The 17,984-nt window shown below is 45.5% G+C and overlaps 1 protein-coding gene across 2 annotated transcripts in view; it reads left to right on the plus strand.

Moving 5' to 3' along the window:
* Irak3 (interleukin 1 receptor associated kinase 3) overlaps positions 1–17,984 on the plus strand; it is a 56,033-nt gene that overhangs the window by 32,656 nt on the left and 5,393 nt on the right. For both annotated transcript variants that reach the window (XM_038314761.1, XM_038314762.1), the window contains exon 8: positions 370–488. In XM_038314761.1, coding sequence (XP_038170689.1) covers positions 370–488 — 119 coding nt within the window. The remainder of the gene's footprint in view (positions 1–369; positions 489–17,984) is intronic.

A 17,984-nucleotide genomic window follows, 5' to 3' on the forward strand; every position in this document is an offset into this window, starting at 1 on the left:
GATATGTGGGGTATCTGATGTGTGAGCCCTGTGGGGGTCGCGACCCAGAGGTTGAGAGACGCTGCTCTAGAAGCATAGAGGAAAACCATTTGGGATTAAAACTTGGTTGTAGCAAAACTGAAATAATGATTCACCTCCCACTCCACCTTGCTGTCTCCCGCTATGTAGCGTGCACCCACATAGTGGATATATAGGTAATTTGCACCAAGAATATACAACCAAACCAACTTCTCTCTCTCTCTCTCTCCTCTCTCTCTCTCTCTCTCTCTCTCTCTCTCTCTCTCTCCTCTCTCTCTCTCTTTCTCTCTCTCTCTCTCTCTCTCTCTCTCTCTCTCTCTCTCTCTCTCTCCTCCCCCCCCCTCTCTCTAGGATAACACGGCCCCACTTTCCTGGCACGTTCGGATCAGTGTGTTAATAGGAACATCCAAAGCCATCCAATACTTGCACAACACTCAGCCGTGCTCAGTCATTTGTGGCAATATCTCCAGGTAAGTGATCTGGGAGTCCTTAGGTTCCCCGTAAGCCCCTTTCGGCGCCACAGGTGAGTGACTCAAAAATCCCTGTCCTCTTCGGTCCATACTCTTCCTGGAATGTACGTGAGTATAATGAGAAGTCTCACCCAAGTATTGAAATTCTTAACGTTTTTCTCCGTGAACATGTGTTCGCCAAGGGGAGACTTTACGTTACCCTTGAGAATTCCTGTTGAATAACTGTGCATTTTATTGATTGTACTGAATAGCCAGATGTGAAATTGAATGCATATTTAACCTTCCTACCCTTGCCCCTTAAACTGAAGTCTAGCAAAAGGATCCACGACTTATACAGGATCCCAAGAAGACAACAGTAGTGGAGCAAACCAAGGCTTTTGGTCCTCAAGTCACTAGTGTCCTACTCGGGCGTGCCTCCCCGTCAGTCTGTGACGAGCCAAGGGATGAGCCAACGTAGAGTGCTACATTTGAGACATGAGAAAATTAGAGGCAGTATTTATGTTCTGTCTTCCATCTCTAGTTCACACACACACACACACACACACACACACACACACACACACACAAACGTTCAGAGTGGTTTATCTGCAGCAAAACCCCTTGATGTCTTTCTCCTCGTGCCCCGATGTTGAACTCATCCTGAAAGCCCTGGCCACACTTTTGCTGAATCCCTGGGTCAGCTGGGTCTGAAGGCTGCTGCCTCTTCCGGTATCTTGGTGCCTTTAAGAGTGTTAGTGTACTCACGTGAACGCGAACTGAAGTGGAGTGGACAGCTTCCTTTTCTGGAGAAATGAACACGAAACAACTCAAAGTTTCTCCTCAGTCCTGGGGGAGCTGGAGAATGGCCAAGAGATGCCTGCTCCCGCCGTAGTGTGGAACTGCTTCAGTGGTCAGCAGCTTCTCAGAGCTTGAGCAAAATCAAAGCCCCTCATAGGACCCAGGCACAGGGGCAGTGATGGCTGCAGGCGTCAGCGGAATCACCAGCAGGGTGCATTCCACAAGGCTGAGAAATCATCTTCTTTATCTAGATTATAACCACAAATGAATACAGTGATATTCAAATAGTGTTTTTACTGAGCGAGAGCAGTGTTTAGACTCTTGCTGTATACTTTCTTCATCTGGTTTAAAGTAAGCACTAGCTTATTTAAAACCTCACATGGCAAAACATTAACAGATGGTCCCCTGTGTGTGGTTCAGCTCCTCTGTCCCTTTCCTGAAAGCAGGTTTGAAGAACAGATAAAAAGAAGTTCTTGATAGGCGAGGGGAACAAGGGCAGCCATTAACTGGGGCAAAGGTAGTGTGTCAGGGTGGGGAGTGCAACAGATGCAGGCCCACCCTGAGGTGGCTAGGAAGTGCCTCTCCAGCTGCTCCCCCACACTGTGGGACAGTCTGGGCAATTTAATGAGACCCTGTGTCTGGATAAACTAAAGAGAAGGCTAGAGATAGAGCTAAGGCATAGAGTACTTGCCCAGCATGTGTGGGACTGTGGTCTCAACCTCCAGGGCTCCAAAAATTAGAGTAGGAATCAAGTATGTGGGTAGAGAAAAGGAGGAAGGCCAAAGTGAGCAGGTGGAGAGGTCCTCAGTCTACTGTTGCTGGTGCAGCTCTGATGTCATGGAAAAACCACTGAAGCTGTGACTATTATGCCCAAATCCACGAAGTCCCCCCAAAACCAACAAGGAGACCGAGTCCCGTATGTAAAAGCAAAGAACCTTTATTTTAAGCAAGTATGCCAACTCAGTCTCTCCGCATGTCCAACGTATTGGAATAAATGGAGAGTTCCGAGCTTTATTAGAATAGAATTTTATAGTAGTAAAGATGGGGGTGAGGGGTTTCTGAGGTTTTAGGATCCCTGATTGGCTGACATTTGTCTAGGGGTGTCCTGGTGAGTGTGTTCTGGCAGGTGATCCTATCTACAGCAGTTGCAATGTTAGGCATTTCCTCTGAATAGTCTGTTCTTGGGTGGAGGTTGGGTAATCTCAGCTTGTGGTTCTTCCTGCAACCAGATATTACTACAGGGTAAACTACTGAGACTCAGGCCTCCATTTAAACTTATTGATGGCTGAGTCCTACTCTGGCAGGTGGTAATGGTTGGAAGTAAAGAACTTCCTGTGGGAGACCTGCCCATGCTTAGCTTGTAATGGCTGACTCCCACAGTGACGGCTTTTCAAGACATCTGAAAATCAGGCAGGGCACGCAGGCGCTCGTACTGTGCCTGTCCTGTCCTGGAGCAGGGCTGTAGCTTGAGTGCAGCATCTCCCTTCCACCCTGCACAGTTCCAGATGGGGATGCGGTTGCGCTGCTGCGAGCCAGCATCAGCTAACCCTCCACGCTAGGGAACAAGAGCACGTCTGAGAGCTGGGCGGCAGGGATGGGAACACAGGGCACAGCTACCGAGGCCATGTCAGCCCGAGGGAGCTCTGAAAAGGGAGAGCCAGGAATGCTTTTCACATCCTCCTCTGTCCTGCCACCTCCCAGCTCAAGCTTCCCGTGTTTAAATCAGAAGACCTTAGGAACCAGGACTCCCTCTTAAACTGTGACCCAAGGGGACTGCATAAATTCTCCAAGCCCCAGTTTTTCTCTCTGAAAAAGGATAATAATAGAGCAATAGCTTTGTTTCTTAGGGTTAAATGACACAAGGTATCTTGGTGCTGAGGAGAACGTACACTCATCCAATGCCGACTCCCTGGGGGCTTGGTCCAGAAGTGCTGGGCGTAGCGGCAGCAGAGTTGAGTGATTGAAGGATGGTCAGAATTCTTGCTCATCCCTCTTCCACGTACTCCCATTGTCAGTTCATTGTCTGCAAACAAGCTCCGCTTTGGAAAGAATAACTGCTGTCTTACTACATGTTGACTGAACTCCTTGGGAGTCCAATCCTTTTTTTTGTTCCATGTTTGTTGTGTGTAAAAAAAAAAAAAAAAGATGTCTCTCCATAGCGGGGAGACATCTTTTCCCATAAAGTTCAGCTGATAAGAGAGATAGCTCAAACACAAAAAAGTATGTCATATTAATACCCAGTGTGTGGCTGGCTGAGTTAGAGAAAGCCAAGCCAAGCCCTAGAGGAAGTGTGTTTTTGACACAGACTGATTGAAAGTATCTGTGAGAATATTCCTGGTAGAGGTAGTAGATTTGCTCAAGGGGTCAAAGCAAAGAACTGCCACACGTATAACAAAAGAAGGAAGGGAAAGGAAGGGGAAGGGAAGGGAAGGGAAGGGAAGGGAAGGGAAGGGAAGGGAAGGGAAGGGAAGGGAAGGAAAAGAAAGGAAAGGAAAAAGGGAAGGGAGGGAAGGGGAAGAGAAGGGAAGGGAAGGGAAGGGAAGGGAAGGGAGGGGAGGGGAAGGGAAGGGAAGGGAAGGGAAGGAAAAGGAAAAGAAAGGAAAGGAAAAAGGGAAGGGAGGGAAGGGGAAGAGAAGGGAGGGGAAGGGAAGAGAAGGGAAGGGAAGGGAAAGCAAGGGAAAGGAAGGGAGGGGAAGGAAAGGATAGGGAAGAGAAGGGAAGAAGGAAGAAAGGCAGGCAGGCTGGAGAAGGACAGATGAAGTTTGAAGATAAAATAAAATGAGATTACAAGAAAGGAGAATGTGGTGGCCGAGGGATTGACAGGGCTGGAGTGATACCTACATTAGAGAACTGGGTTTGATAAGGTAAACTCGATGGAGAGGCTGAGGCTTGTCTTGAGGACGTGAGGAAGTAGAAGATTCTGGAATCTCAGAACGTAACAGGAAGCCCAGGTACTTGCCTAGCTATGCGGAACTATAAAGTCATCTAATAGTCCAGCTGGACAGACTCCTCAGCAGGTAACAGACAGACAGAGAGACCATGATAAGAGATGGTTAGAGCAAAGTGTCGCAGAAGAGGTGACACTTGAGCCAGAAATACAGCTAATGACATATTTACTTTTTAGTTGGGGGAGGAGCTGGTGACTGCTCCCTGTCTGGCTGTTAGGGTTTGGATCTTAAGTGTAGCTGAATAAACCTAGCTTGGTGGTGGCTCATCCGAGCACTTGGGAGGCTGCGGCAGGAAGATGGCTATGGGTTTGGGGCCAGTACGAGTTGCAGATCCTCTTGAACATCTCCCCCAGCCAGGAGTGGTGGTGTATGCCTCTGATCCCAGCAAAACAGGCAGGCAGATCTCTGTAATTCAAGGCCAGCCTCATCTACAAAGTAAGGACAGCCAAGGTGGTTACACAGAGAAACCCTGTCTCAAAAACCAAACACAAACAAACAAAACCACCTCCCTCAAATTAAATATCTCTCAAAGGCTCTTATATTGAAGGTGAGATCCCAACAGTGGTCCTATTAGTAGGTGTTGGGACATTTAGGAAGTGGACTCTGGTACAGGAAGTGAGGTCATTGAGAGCATCTCCTTGAAGGGGATATTAGGACCTTTCTCCTGATCTTTGCTTCTCAGCCCCCATGCAGGGAGAACACACATCTTCTGCGGCATTTTCTCGCAATGATGTATTCTCCTGCCACAGACCCAGAGGGATGGGACCAACCAACCACGGACTGAAGGCCTGAGGCAGAGTAAATCTCTCGTTCTTTCAAATTGTTTCTCTCGGGTACTTTGCGAGTGAGAGAAAACTGGCCACCGGGACGGTTTTCTGGAGTCTGAGGATTCTAATGGAGTCCATCCATAGACTGTACCTGCAGGGGTCTCTGCCCACCTCTGGGGTCAGCAGAGCAATGGGGTCTCTGTCACCTCCAGGGCCATGACTTAAGGGAGGTAGTTCAGTTTGACATGACTAAGGAGCTTCAGGAGTCTGACCTGGAGTGTTTGTTTTAGACATATTTAAGCACAGCACAATTTGGTAAAAGCTTTCCTGGTGGTAATTAATTTAATCTGTGGTGCACCATAAAACACACATAAGTCTCCCTGAGGACCACAAGAACCAAAGTAAGCTAAATGAAGATCAGACATGGCTACATTGAAACACTTTATAAAGTACATGTCACATCTTCCGTTAAGATGGGTTCTGTTAAAATGGGATCGACTAAGAAAGTAGCTTATGATAAAGGTCTGGGTGAGGAACTGGTATGGTCTTCTGCCACACAGAGAGTGCAAAGGTCATCGGGTTATTAACCACGTCCGTTCCCAGCCTTCTGGGAGGTTAACAGGCTACGCATCCCTTCCTTTGAAGGAACAACCACGTGTCTAACATTCCAGGTTCCCCTGGTGCTCATCTGTGTGCACAAGGACCTCTATGCCGCCTACATACACACACACACACACACACACACAGTGTCCAAGAATGAAATGCCGGGACTGCGGATGTGTATTTGGGAATCACATGGCTTTATCATTGTCCTTGCCTGTTCCACCACAAATTAAGTCCTCCCACAGCCTCTGACTCATAACCCTTCTGCTGAACTGTCAGCAAAGATATTAGATAGAGCCAATGTCAGCCATAGGCATCTCCCTCTTCTTAGCAATACGTGTGATCTAGGAATCGGAATGAGGCCAGTTCCGTTCATTTGGGCCACCAAACATCTGTCTGATGGTAACAGCATCTGTCTGCAGGAGTCTCAGCCAAGTGTGAGTTGGTTGACCTAGGTCAACCTCCTGCATCTCTGAAGGGGTCCCCCATTCCCTTTACTCACGTCGACCTCTCTGATGCTGGCAGCATCTATCTGGGGAGCCGTATGCGTTCTTGACAACAGGCTCAAAGATCAGTGTTGGACAGTATTATTTCCATGAAGAAATCAAGGCTGCATTTTTGCCAGAGGAGTGAAAAATGAACAGTTTTCATTTTCTCTTCTGTTTTGAACTTCAGACTAATGGACCACAGACTTTATCAGAGACCACTGGCCTTAATTAATATTAGTAGCATAATATTAATTATTATACAGAGACCACTGCCTTAATTAATATTAGTAGCACAAAGCAGCCTGGCACGATGGATATAAAGTGAGATTAGTCAGAAAAAGCAAAGTCTAAGTATTATGTAGTGCATAATTGGAACATTGTAGAACTGCAAATTTTTTTTTTTTTAAAAAAATATTAGAAGCGAAGCCCACCAAACTATCAACAAGGCTTTCTCGCTATGGCTTACTTTTGTAATGGCTATGGTTTCTTCTATTTTATCTCTAACGTATCTAATCTAAGACGAGAAAGATAGCTATGCTGTGTTTTCTCTCATATGTTAAATCTATATTTTAAAAAAGACGTGAAGATGCAAGCGAGACTGCTTAGGTAGAGAAAGTAGACTTAGGAGGAGGAAGGGCTAGTAACTGAGGTGTATGGGACTGAAGTAGATCATGTGCACACAGGAAAATTTTGTAATAAACCCAATCTTTTGTACACTTAATACATTCTAATAAGAACAAATAACCCGACTAAAAATGTCTCAGAATTATGCTACACTCTAAAAGTGAAGATAATCATACTGGATATGATGGCACATGCCTTTAATCCCAGGAAATAGAGGCAGGAAGATCTCTGTGAGTTCAAGGCCTTACTTCATGCAAGGACAACCAGGGCTACGTAGTGAGACCTGGCCTCAAACATAAACAAACAAACAAACAAACAACAAACAAAAAATTAGGACAATTTGTCATCAGCCTTTCTCTCTCAAATCAACTAACACGGCCGAGCATCAGTTCTACTATTAAAAGCATCCATACCTTACACCTTTGGAACGTTTAAAGATAAAGGCAGAACTGGAACAAGTCAGTAAGGCCTGAGTAAGTTACACAGGTGTGTAAAAGATGATCTTCACACGTATTATATTATCAGATACCACCTCATTTATCACACTATTTATTATACGTGTGTTAGTTAGGGTTTCTGTTGCTGCGAAGAGACACCATGACCACAGCAACTCTTCTGAAGGAAAACATTTAATTGGGGACGGGTCACAGTCTCAGAGGTTCGTCATCATCATCATGGCAGGACAAGGCAGCATGAGGCCGATGGTGATGGAGAAGGAGCTGAGAGTTCTACACCCTGATCTGCAACAAGAAGTGAACTGTCTTCTACTCTGGGTGCAGCCGGAGCACACCAGACCTCAAAGCCCGCCACAGTGACACACTTCCTCCAACAAAGCCACACCTCCTAATAGTACCACTCCCTGTGGGGGCCACTTTCTTTCAAACCACCACAATCTGATTATATATTTAAAGATTATATACCTCTGATTTTAAATATCTAAAGTCCAAGTTCAATACAGTGCTACCAAACCTCTACATGCACAGAGTTCTCTTAAATTACTATCTGTCCTTGGTAAAAGTTAAAAGTACTGGCTTAAAAGATTCATTTAAAAGTATTTGGCTTTTGTCCAAGCTTTATATGAATATCACACAGTCATTAAAATCATCAAACCGGTATAACTGACCATCTGGGTGTTCAGTAACCATTATTGAAAGGCTATAGTGTAGATTGAGGGATTAAAAGGGTATGCCGGTTGGTGGTGGCACATGCGTTTAATTCCCAACACTTGGGAGGCAGAGGCAGAGGCAGGTGGGTCTCAGTGAGTTTGAGGCCAGCCTGGTCTACAAAGCGAGGACAGCCAGGACTGTTACACAGAGAAACCCTGTCTTGAAAGAAGAGAGAGAGAGAGAGAGAGAGAGAGAGAGAGAGAGAGAGAGAGAGAGAGAGAGGTCAACAGAGAAAATTTCCTTATGCTTCCAAACAAGCCACTGTAAGCACAGCCTTTGACTTGCTCCCACCTAGATGCAACAAATGGTAAGAAGATCGCTAGAGGGGCTGGAGAGATGGCTCAGAGGTTAAGAGCATTGCCTGCTCTTCCAAAGGTCCTGAGTTCAATTCCCAGCAACCACATGGTGGCTCACAACCATCAGTAATGGGGTCTGGTGCCCTCTTCTGGCCTGCAGGCATACACACAGACAGAATATTGTATACATAATAAATAAATATTTTAAAAATAAAAATAATAATAATAAAAAGATGGCTAGAAGAGCCAGAGGTTGTTCACAAGCCTAAGTGACGCCTGTGGACCAGTTCTTTACTCACCGTGACAGAAAAAAGGGTAATTCTGGCCACCTGAATGGTCTAAAACACCCACTTAGCAGAGTATAATCAGAGATAAAATGATTGATTTTTTTTTCTGTAACTGTCCAGGAAATCAAACTCTCAGAATTAGGCTTAAGACTGTAGGGCATGTGACTTAGACAGTTATTCCTCACTAATGGTATCTTTCTAGATAAGAAAAATGCTGCCCAGATCTAAGACATCACAACCATGGCTCAACTCTGCACTCAGCATCTACCTGAAGGACAGATAGACAAACCCACTGTTGTAACCTAAAACTTAAATAGTAGTTAAATTTCTTCTCTCCCTTCCTCTCTGGAGACCATCTGCAAGGGACGTCATGCTATGCTTTTTAAAATGTTTTTGGGAATGAAGATTGGGAGGGCCGTGGTCACGGTCTAGAGTCAGAACTTTCATAAAGCCTCCCAGCAACTCTCAAAATTGCAGACCATGAAGTCATTGTTCAGTAGGCTGGTGTCCAGTTCCTGTTGTTTAAATGAAATGGACCAGTGTCCACCTCGTCCTTCAGAAGAAAGCAAAGATGACGGCGCAGGCAGTACCTGGGACATCCGTGTTCACAGTATCTGACCATTTCCCCCACTTCCACATCCAGCCCCGACCAAGTTGACTTTTTGCTTTCTATTTCTTTCCCCTTCTTAAACTATCTACTCTCCCCTCCCCTGTGCTCTGCCCACAAACCTAGAGATTGTGAAAGGAGAACGGTATGATCCCACATTCTTTGAAATCCTCTGGCTCTGCAGTATGAGCAGTTCAGACGGATTGAGAGTGGCACCTCTGTCCTGCTGCCCGCCACAGAGCCACCCTTAGGGACAGTTCTGAATGCCCGTTTCTACAAGCTCCCTGTACTTTCCCATGCTCTTCCTCCTTTTTCAGCCACTTAATGACCTCATTGCTTCTGCCTCTCGTCCCTGGTTAAGAGCGTGTCCTTTTAGGTCACGTACCTCTTCCACCCCTTTCTAGTATAGTGACTTTGGGACAGTTCCGTAGTTCCCTAATGCCTTGTCTTCTTGCTCTCTGGAACTGGCCAGGATACCAGTACTCTGCCTCTGAGGGTTCTAAGGACAAAGTGAGTTACTAAACGGAGATGGGCCTACAGCCTGAGAGAAGCTATCGTGTGTGTGTGTGTGTGTGTGTGTGTGTGTGTGTGTGTGTGTGTACATATATCTCACTATATATATAAAACATATACTCTACATGTGAGACCCATGACTTCAGTGCACTATGTGCTTCCATCTGACTCACCTTGGACTTTGGCTTTCCAGAAGGACCCTGAACTCCCTGAGAGGGCCTCCAAGTATCAGAAACTTTTGTACATTTACTTAAAATCTTGTGACTGAGCCTTTAGGTTCTCACACATATATGAGTGTGCATGTACACTCTCACACACATAACACACACACACACAGAGCACGCGCGCGCGCGCGCGCACACACACACATAGTAAAAGAAAGAAAACAAAGAGACAGAGGGAACAGTTCTTTTTTTCTCCTTGTAATCAACAGATTTTAATTTTCTGTTCATATATTTGAATGAAAAGGTTTTTTTTTTTCCAGTTAATTGTGGTAAACCAGAACAGCACCCAACAGGGAAATGGGAGGGCTAAGTTTTAGTCCTGGCTTTACTACTTAGCTCTTTTTCAAATAATAAGTCAAAGAAGCAGTGTGCTATAGCAACCATGGCAAGTCAGTTTTATCTCACGTTTTATCTTTGATTGATTAGCAATGACTTTCCAAGTACAGGGTGGAAAAAGCATCGTGGCTGAGTGCTTTTAGAACTCAATTAATGATGTCTGTCAGCAATATGAAGGACAGCGTTTGGGCCATATATTTGTCATTCCCATGCTCGGTAATCTAAAACTACTCGAGAACTTAAAATCCTCTCCAGAAAATGATCAGATCAATAAATGTTTGGTGTCTTCTATAGGTTCAGCATTACGATTAGGTAAACAGCACAAGGTAGACTCCATTAAGTACCATATGATATATTGTAGGCTCCAGTAGGAACTCAGAAGCATTGGGCTTCCGAGAGACCCAGCGGAAGCTTCATAACAGAAGTGATTCTGGTGGCGCATGGAGGATCTGGATAAAAATAAGAGGAGGAGCCTTCGGAGGGCACAGCACAAAGTTCATCCCAAGACAGTTACATACAGTTTGTGTAGTTGGTTTCTTATTCTTTGCTATTTTCTCTTTGGGGGCTCACTACCCAGCTCCCAAATAAATATACAGAGACTTATTCCTACTTATGAATGCTTGGCCTTAGCTTGGCTTGTTTCTAGTCAGCTTTTCTTAACTTAAATTATCCCATCTACCTTTTGCCTCTGGGCTTTTATCTTTTTCTGTCTATATACCTTTCTTTCCTCCTTCCTCCATGGCTGACTGTGTGGCTGGCCCCTGGCATCCTCCTCTCCTCCTTTTCGCACTCCTACCTCTTCTTGTTCTTCTCTTTTCTATTTATTGTCTCTGCCTGCCCGCCCCTCCTATCCCTCTCCTGCCTAGTTAACTATTGACCATTCAGCTCTTTATTAGACGAATCAGGTGTTTTAGGCAGGCAAAGTAACACAGCTTCACAGAGTTAAACAAATGCAACATGAAAAAGTGCAACACATCTTTGCATCATTCAACAAATTCCACAGCATAAAAGAATGTAACACACCTTTAACTAATATTGCACAATGAGTTTGTCCTATGGCATTGGTAATTAGTTATCCATGAAAGACTGTGGATAGGCTGCAGGAGGATTATGGCGTTCAGTCAACGTCAAGGACTTTGGATCTCGTATGAGCTCCCATGGAAACACTTGCTAGTCCTCCACACACCTAAGGGTAGGTGTGATCATTGTCACCTCTGGCCAACAAAAGAAAAGTTGGGGCTAAGAAAGGTCTGTAACTTGACTGTCACATGGCTACAGATGTCACATGGTACAGATACGGGGAGGTGTGCCTCCACGTCTGTGTATTCCCAATAACCATGCTCTTATTAGGGAATTTAAAGACCTGGGATGGCCAGGGACCAGTTGGCGTCATCAGCAGATACAGGAATTGAGAATTGCTGATGTTAGATTCTTGAAGGGACAGCAGCAGGTGGCCTGTTTGGGAGAGAGATTAGGTCCATACATCTACGCTGCCAACCTGGCTTGTGTCGGCAGAGACAGCGTCTTTCTAAGAAGGACAATGTCTAGCGTACAGCTGAGGAACAGCCACAGGAGGAAGCAAAGCCCACATTTCTAGAGTATTTTCAGCAAGTCTGGTGGTTCGTTTAGCCCAAAAATATCTTAGTAATTTGAACTCTTTAAGAGAATGTTATAAAAACAAAACTCACTACCAGATGGTGGGAGTTGAGACAGAAAGGATCTAAAGATAAAATCCAGAGTGTGGTCTGCAGTCTTGGCAAAAGACTCACATTTTCCTTGGGAAAATGAGGCTGTTTTTAAATTATAGGATCTTGTAAAAGTGTCTGAAAGTGACAACCTTGATATTTCCACCCATCTGTTAGAAGACTTCACTTTACGAAAATCAAAATTTAACAATTCTTGTTGCCAACACTGTATTTAGGTAACCATGGTGCTTTGAATGCGCAGTGCTCCCCATAGTCTCTGGTGTCACTCTTGTGCACTTTGAGGTTCCCAGCTTGTGATGTTATTTGTGGATATTTCTGCTGGAGGAAGTGTGTCACGGGGGGATGGGTTTTGAGACTGTATCGCTTTACGCTCCTTCCCGTTTGCTCTCGATGCCATCTCTCAACTTCCTGCTCCTGCCTCTATGCCTGTTACTTGCTGCCCAGCCTCTCTCTGACGATAGCCTCTTCCCGATCTGGAATTTCAACTGCACTTGTTGGGATGTTGAGATAATGGTGACGAATGGAATGGACAGTGGTCAGCCCACATCATTCGCGGTGCATTGGAGGTCTTCATCTGTAAGTCAGCTGACATTATCTTACCCAGAAGTATCATCAGATCTCTTTACCTAGATAAAAACTGAGGCCCCGGGATGGTTCAGCTCAAGCCCTAAAGTTGCACAATTAGAGATCCAGCCCTGGGCCTTGGTGCAGGATGCCAAGACTCACACACACACACACACACAAACTTCCATTCTTTTTCTAAGACCTGCACAAATGCAGTGCAGACACAGAGAACTCCACAACGCCCTGGGGAAATAGAGCAGTCATATCTGATGGAACGGCAAGCATCATAAAGCCGGCACAGCTGCTTGACAGAGATCCAGCAAAGCTAAGTCACATGGTGGCTGCCGGGCCACTTTTGGTTTTGATCTCCAAGTGTTATATAGTTGGGGGAACTTGGGGGACTTTTAATATTTGCATAATTTGGGGATATTGGATTGATGGGAAATTTCTTATGGATCATTTATGCCCCTCTCAGGAGCATGTCTTCGAAGCTTCCCCGGGACATTCCTGAGCATCCTACCCCTGCCACTTTTAGGGAGATAGCCTCATGCCTGAAGGTTTTTTTTTTTTACGCCTTGCAAGGTTGCGGCACACACAAAGAAGTGGGAGATCTCTTTCTGAGGCTCCGAGATATTCTTAAAACATCTGCCCCTCAGGAGCAAGATAATCGAAACAAAGTAAACTTCAAAAGGTCACCACGAGTCAGTGGACTCGAGTTGTCCGAAGATGAGAGTACCAGCTTCTCTCTGCTGTGCACTCACCAGCTTCTCTCTGCTGTGCACTCACGCAATGACGTGGACAGCAACACAGGTTAGCTGGTCACCTCTGTCCTACACAGGGGCTTTTACAGATGAGCAAAGAATGATGTGGAAAGACGATTTAAAAAATGAGGTGTCAGGACCTCCCTCTCTTAGAAAAGTTAGCTCATGAAGAGCCACTGCAGTCCTGTAACCAAGGAGCAAGAGATTGCCAGGATTAGACATATAAACAAATTCTCTAAAGATAAAATATAAACATTCAAATATTGCCAGAAATGGAATGATAATTGTGGCAGCTTTGGCCTAAAGATTTTCTTGGGCCTCTTTGGCAGCTGGCACTCTGAGCTCTAAGAGTTACTAATACACTGCTCAGGACATGGCAGTCTGCCCAGGCTGGCTCACAGATTTTCTTTCTGTCTAGCGTCCTGGAAGCCACAGAAGCTGGCAGCCTGAGACCCAGCTATCGTGTGCTTCTAGGATCTTAAAAATTGGGTTATGGGGTTGATGAGTCAAAATGGCTATAAAAGATAACCGTTTATTAATGAAGACTAAACCTGAAGGAAAATGATTATAAAAGATAACTCTTTAACACAGTTTAGCAGTGATGATTACACTTATGGCCCCAGATGTGCAAGAGAAGAAGTTAAACACACGTCCGGGAACAAAGATGATGTGATCTGTATTTTGGAACAACATGCTTACTGAGTTCTGTGTAAATGAAGAAGCATTCCGGCTGCTAGGCAATCAGGTTACAAGACTGAGCTCTACCACCATGGCCAGGCTCACTCCTATCTTTTCCTTGACTTTGTTCTGAAACGTGTTGACCAACGGGCGCCGCTGGCAGGGAAACACAGTTGGGCCTTGTACCATTCTTAAGTTGGAAGCCATACTTGCTCTTGTGTGCAAAGTCTTGTGAGCGCCTACAGCTCTCCCAGAAAACAGTGAGTCTGGGAAAATTGGATTTAGCCACATCTGAGGAAGGGATCTTGGGGTTGTAACTGCCATGACATGGACAGTACGTGTCCTTTGTGAAGGGTTTTGTGGTGAAAGAGTCTCTATGCAATCAGGGCCAAGGAATCCCCCAGAAATCACACCACAGACCTCACACAAGAGATTTATTGGGGAGATGGGGAGGGGCGCAAAATGGCTGCCTCTGAGTGGGCATGGAAAGAAGAGAGACTAGACCACGGTGGAGAGCTTTGTAAAGACTTTGGAGCATGCACATAAGGAAAATGGTGGCGGCATTGTGGGGCTGTAGGCACTGAGTCATTGGATGCGGATGAGGGAGAGCCTGTTTCCGGAATGTGGGCAGTTCTTGGTTGACTAACGCTTTGATCTTAGGATATCTTTGAGAAGCCGTTGGGTCTTTATGTCTGAGACCAAATGGGTAGAATCCCTGCCTTTCCTGAGGGTGGCCAGGCACTTGACTGGGGCTAAAGTAAACCCCTTTAAATATGTGTAATGTCTTTAAAGGAAATTCAAATGCTGCATTTTAATCTATATATCATCTTTGTTTTTAAGGCCTAACGGTTTCAACTAAACGAGGATACTTACTGATGAACCGAGAAAGCTGGTTCTCGCTCTAAAGTAGTATTATTTGGGGGAGCCGGTCCCTCAAAAAAAAAAAGCGTGATGGAAACTTTTCTTAGTACAGATATTAAGTCATTACCTCTAACTGGTACAAATTCACCACCTGTAAAGAATTGCCCCATGTCCTCAGTCAGGGATCCTTCTATTAGAATTCTCTGAAGTCACTGTGGCCTCTCTGCCGTTGCAAATACCTGTGAAGAGCAGGGAAAGGTGGCATAGACATGAGACAGGGTGTGTGGGCCACACCTGCTCCACTGTCTGCCTCTTTAGTGGCCACCATTACCTGCACGCTGCCCTTTCGCATTGCACTGCTGCGGTTTCAGCTCTCAATGGAGTCTGGTTTTGCCAGTCCATTCTCACCCTGCAAAATAAACTTCCTCTCTTGACCTGCGTGGTGGCTGAAGGCACTTTATGTTTGAAGTTTCCATTTAAAGCTGAAGCAGGGGAAGGAAGGGGGGGGGGGGGAGAAATTGATTGTCGAAGGGCTTTTTGCAATCCCTGCTTTGCTAAAACCGAACATTTCTCTCTCTTAGCTCCCGTTAACCTTTATTTAGAACCAAATAAATCACACCGTTCAAAATTTATGCAGTACGCTAAGGTCTGCCGGTAAGAACGTGCCTTTCCACCAGAAGTCATTATTCAATATGTAAGTGCAGTGCCCTCCAATAATCCTGCCTGCCTGGTGACCTCCCGCTCACCCCTTGTCCTCAAGGGCTTTATTGGGTAACAGGGTTTGTGGTGGCCCAGCTCATCTCTGCCTACCTCTGGCGGTCATGTGACTCACCAGTGGCTGTCAGCTTCTACTTGCTTTGCAGTTGGGCAAGTAAGTGGCTTAGATTATGGGTTTATTGTTCTTGATGTACTCCCCCCCACGTCCCCTACCACCACACACACACACACACACACACACACACAGATACACACACAGAGAGAGATACACACACACATGTTTCTACGTAGGAGTTCCTATGTGCTGCTTAGATTCAGCTTCAGCTTTGGCATTCTCAAGGCCCTAACATATTAATCAGAATGTCACGCCTTCTCGAGAACTGGGATGGGGGAAGACATTGAAATGTGGTGCTCAGACTTCCTCTGAAAGAGGCCATGTAGAAGTGGCTCTCAGAGTAGACGAAACCGGAAGGGCAGTAACTCTTGATGACGGCGGATATTAGGGTTTGCTGGGCTTTGCTGGAGGGCTTATGTCTGGGAACAAGGAACCGGACGGAGACATGTGGATAACAGTAAAGGCAATGTATGAGAAAAGGACCTATCTCCAAGAGAGGAAGCAGGCTGGGACAGGGGAAAGGTCAGTAGCTCCAATGACTGTCATGCAGAGTAGGGCTTTTATGTCATGTGGAATGGGCTGTTTAGCTTATTTGCATACAGTGAGCTTTTCTTGGGCATGGTATGCTACATGTAATATAGGTTCATGCATCATATGTTGCTTCAGCATCTTAAATCTCTATCTAGGAGTGTGCATTTTAGTATTATAATGAGCCACAGGTCACCTTCAGACACACCGGAGGGTCCCTGTGTATGAGCCTGTCCCAGGGATTTACTTGGCATAGGGAAGGGGATTTCTACCTTTCCCTCTTCCTGGTTGGTTTCTATCATATTCAAATTTGGCAGCTTTTGCCCAAGGGGTGCCACACTTCACTCTCTGCCCTCCCCTGCCTCACATGAGCCCTGCTGTGAGAGATGGAGACTGGTTTTGCCCCCTTCATCTCCTGCACAGCTGGGAAATTTCTGCTTTCATAGTCCCCCAAATTCTCAAAGCATCAGGGCTGGTTCAGGAGCCTCAGATTTGAGCAAGTGAAGTGTGCACCTACAGGGGGATTTAATTGTGTTTTCATACCTAGTGCTGGAGAGAAGGTAGGACCTGATGCTTCACTGCTATGCAGTTTCAGAGAAATGGCAGGATGCTCAACGCTGTCCTCTGAGTGAGAAAATGAAAGAATGGGTAAGGAATGGCACAGAGTTGGGTCATGTGACACATAGGCTGGCTCCGGCAGCCACTGGATATTTGAGAAAAGACAAATGGGATCTTAGGGACACAGGCCTTGGCTTATTCCCCCACAGATGAAAAGATCATACCAAACAGACATAGCATAAGGTTGGCTCTTTGTACTTTATAGTTTGTTTTCCACTCTGTGGTGGTAAAAGTCAAAGTTTAAAACTGTTTTTATCCTTAAAGGAACCTGGGTTCTTATGTGCTGTTTAGATTAAAGGAACCTTGGATGGCCCTTTATTTTATCTGAATTCAGACCTTAGTTATGACATGGAACTAATGTGCTCAAATACTTGACATAGGAATGAATCCCAACATGGCCTTGTCTCTTTCTCTAGAGGCTCTCAATTCAGAACTAGCCCCATCTGTTGGTGTACTCCTTCTGGGATAGCAGAGACCTTTGGGACATTTGTAAGAGTCGGTGTTTGTTCGGGCTTAAGAGCCTCTTACCCAGTGACTGCTACCACATTTAATAACAGTGCACAGTACCACAATCTCTATCTCTTGACATTTGGATGAAAATGTAATTTTCTAAGTAGAAAATGTTGCAGCTTCAGGACTAAGCAAAACTGAAGCAAAAGGTTACTTGCTCATGGTCTCACTCTCTGAGGACCAACTACCAGTCCCCATCCTTGCTACCCTGTATTCAGCCACTCCAGGGAACCAATGGAGTTCATCTTCAGTCCCTATCCTTACTACCCTGTATCTGGCCATGCCAGGCAGCCGATGGAGTTCATCTTCCTGGAGCAGAGTTGCAGTTGCCTCAAATGCAAGAACAGAGAACTTAAGGTCTCAGAACAAGGAAAAGGGACCTTGCTGTATGAAATACACATTGGCTTCTCTTTTTCCTGTTGTTCCTATGGCAGGGTTTTGAAGCATAAAACACACTAACATTTACTTCCATGCAAGATGTGACATGATTGTTTGCCATGTGATGGCTCCCTGAGCTGACTCTATGCACGCTGTCTTTGCTCCTGCAATTATTTAATGTGACAGCTCCTTGAACTGCTTCTATGCACATTGCCTTTGCTCGTGCAATTGGTCACGTCCCAAATGTGTCTCGAAACCAGATGGAGACCTGGAGAGATGGAACTGTGAGGTGGGACCACCATTAAAGTAGGGGCTGCTAAAGATGCCCCAAGACATTGTAGAGTAGGGTCTCTAGTGAGTCTAGCCCTCCGCAACACATCCCTCTGCACATAACAATTCCATTACTAGCTACTTACAGCCAAAC

This window comes from Arvicola amphibius, chromosome 17 (genome assembly GCF_903992535.2).
Source record: "Arvicola amphibius chromosome 17, mArvAmp1.2, whole genome shotgun sequence".
Taxonomy (NCBI): Eukaryota; Metazoa; Chordata; class Mammalia; order Rodentia; family Cricetidae; genus Arvicola; species Arvicola amphibius.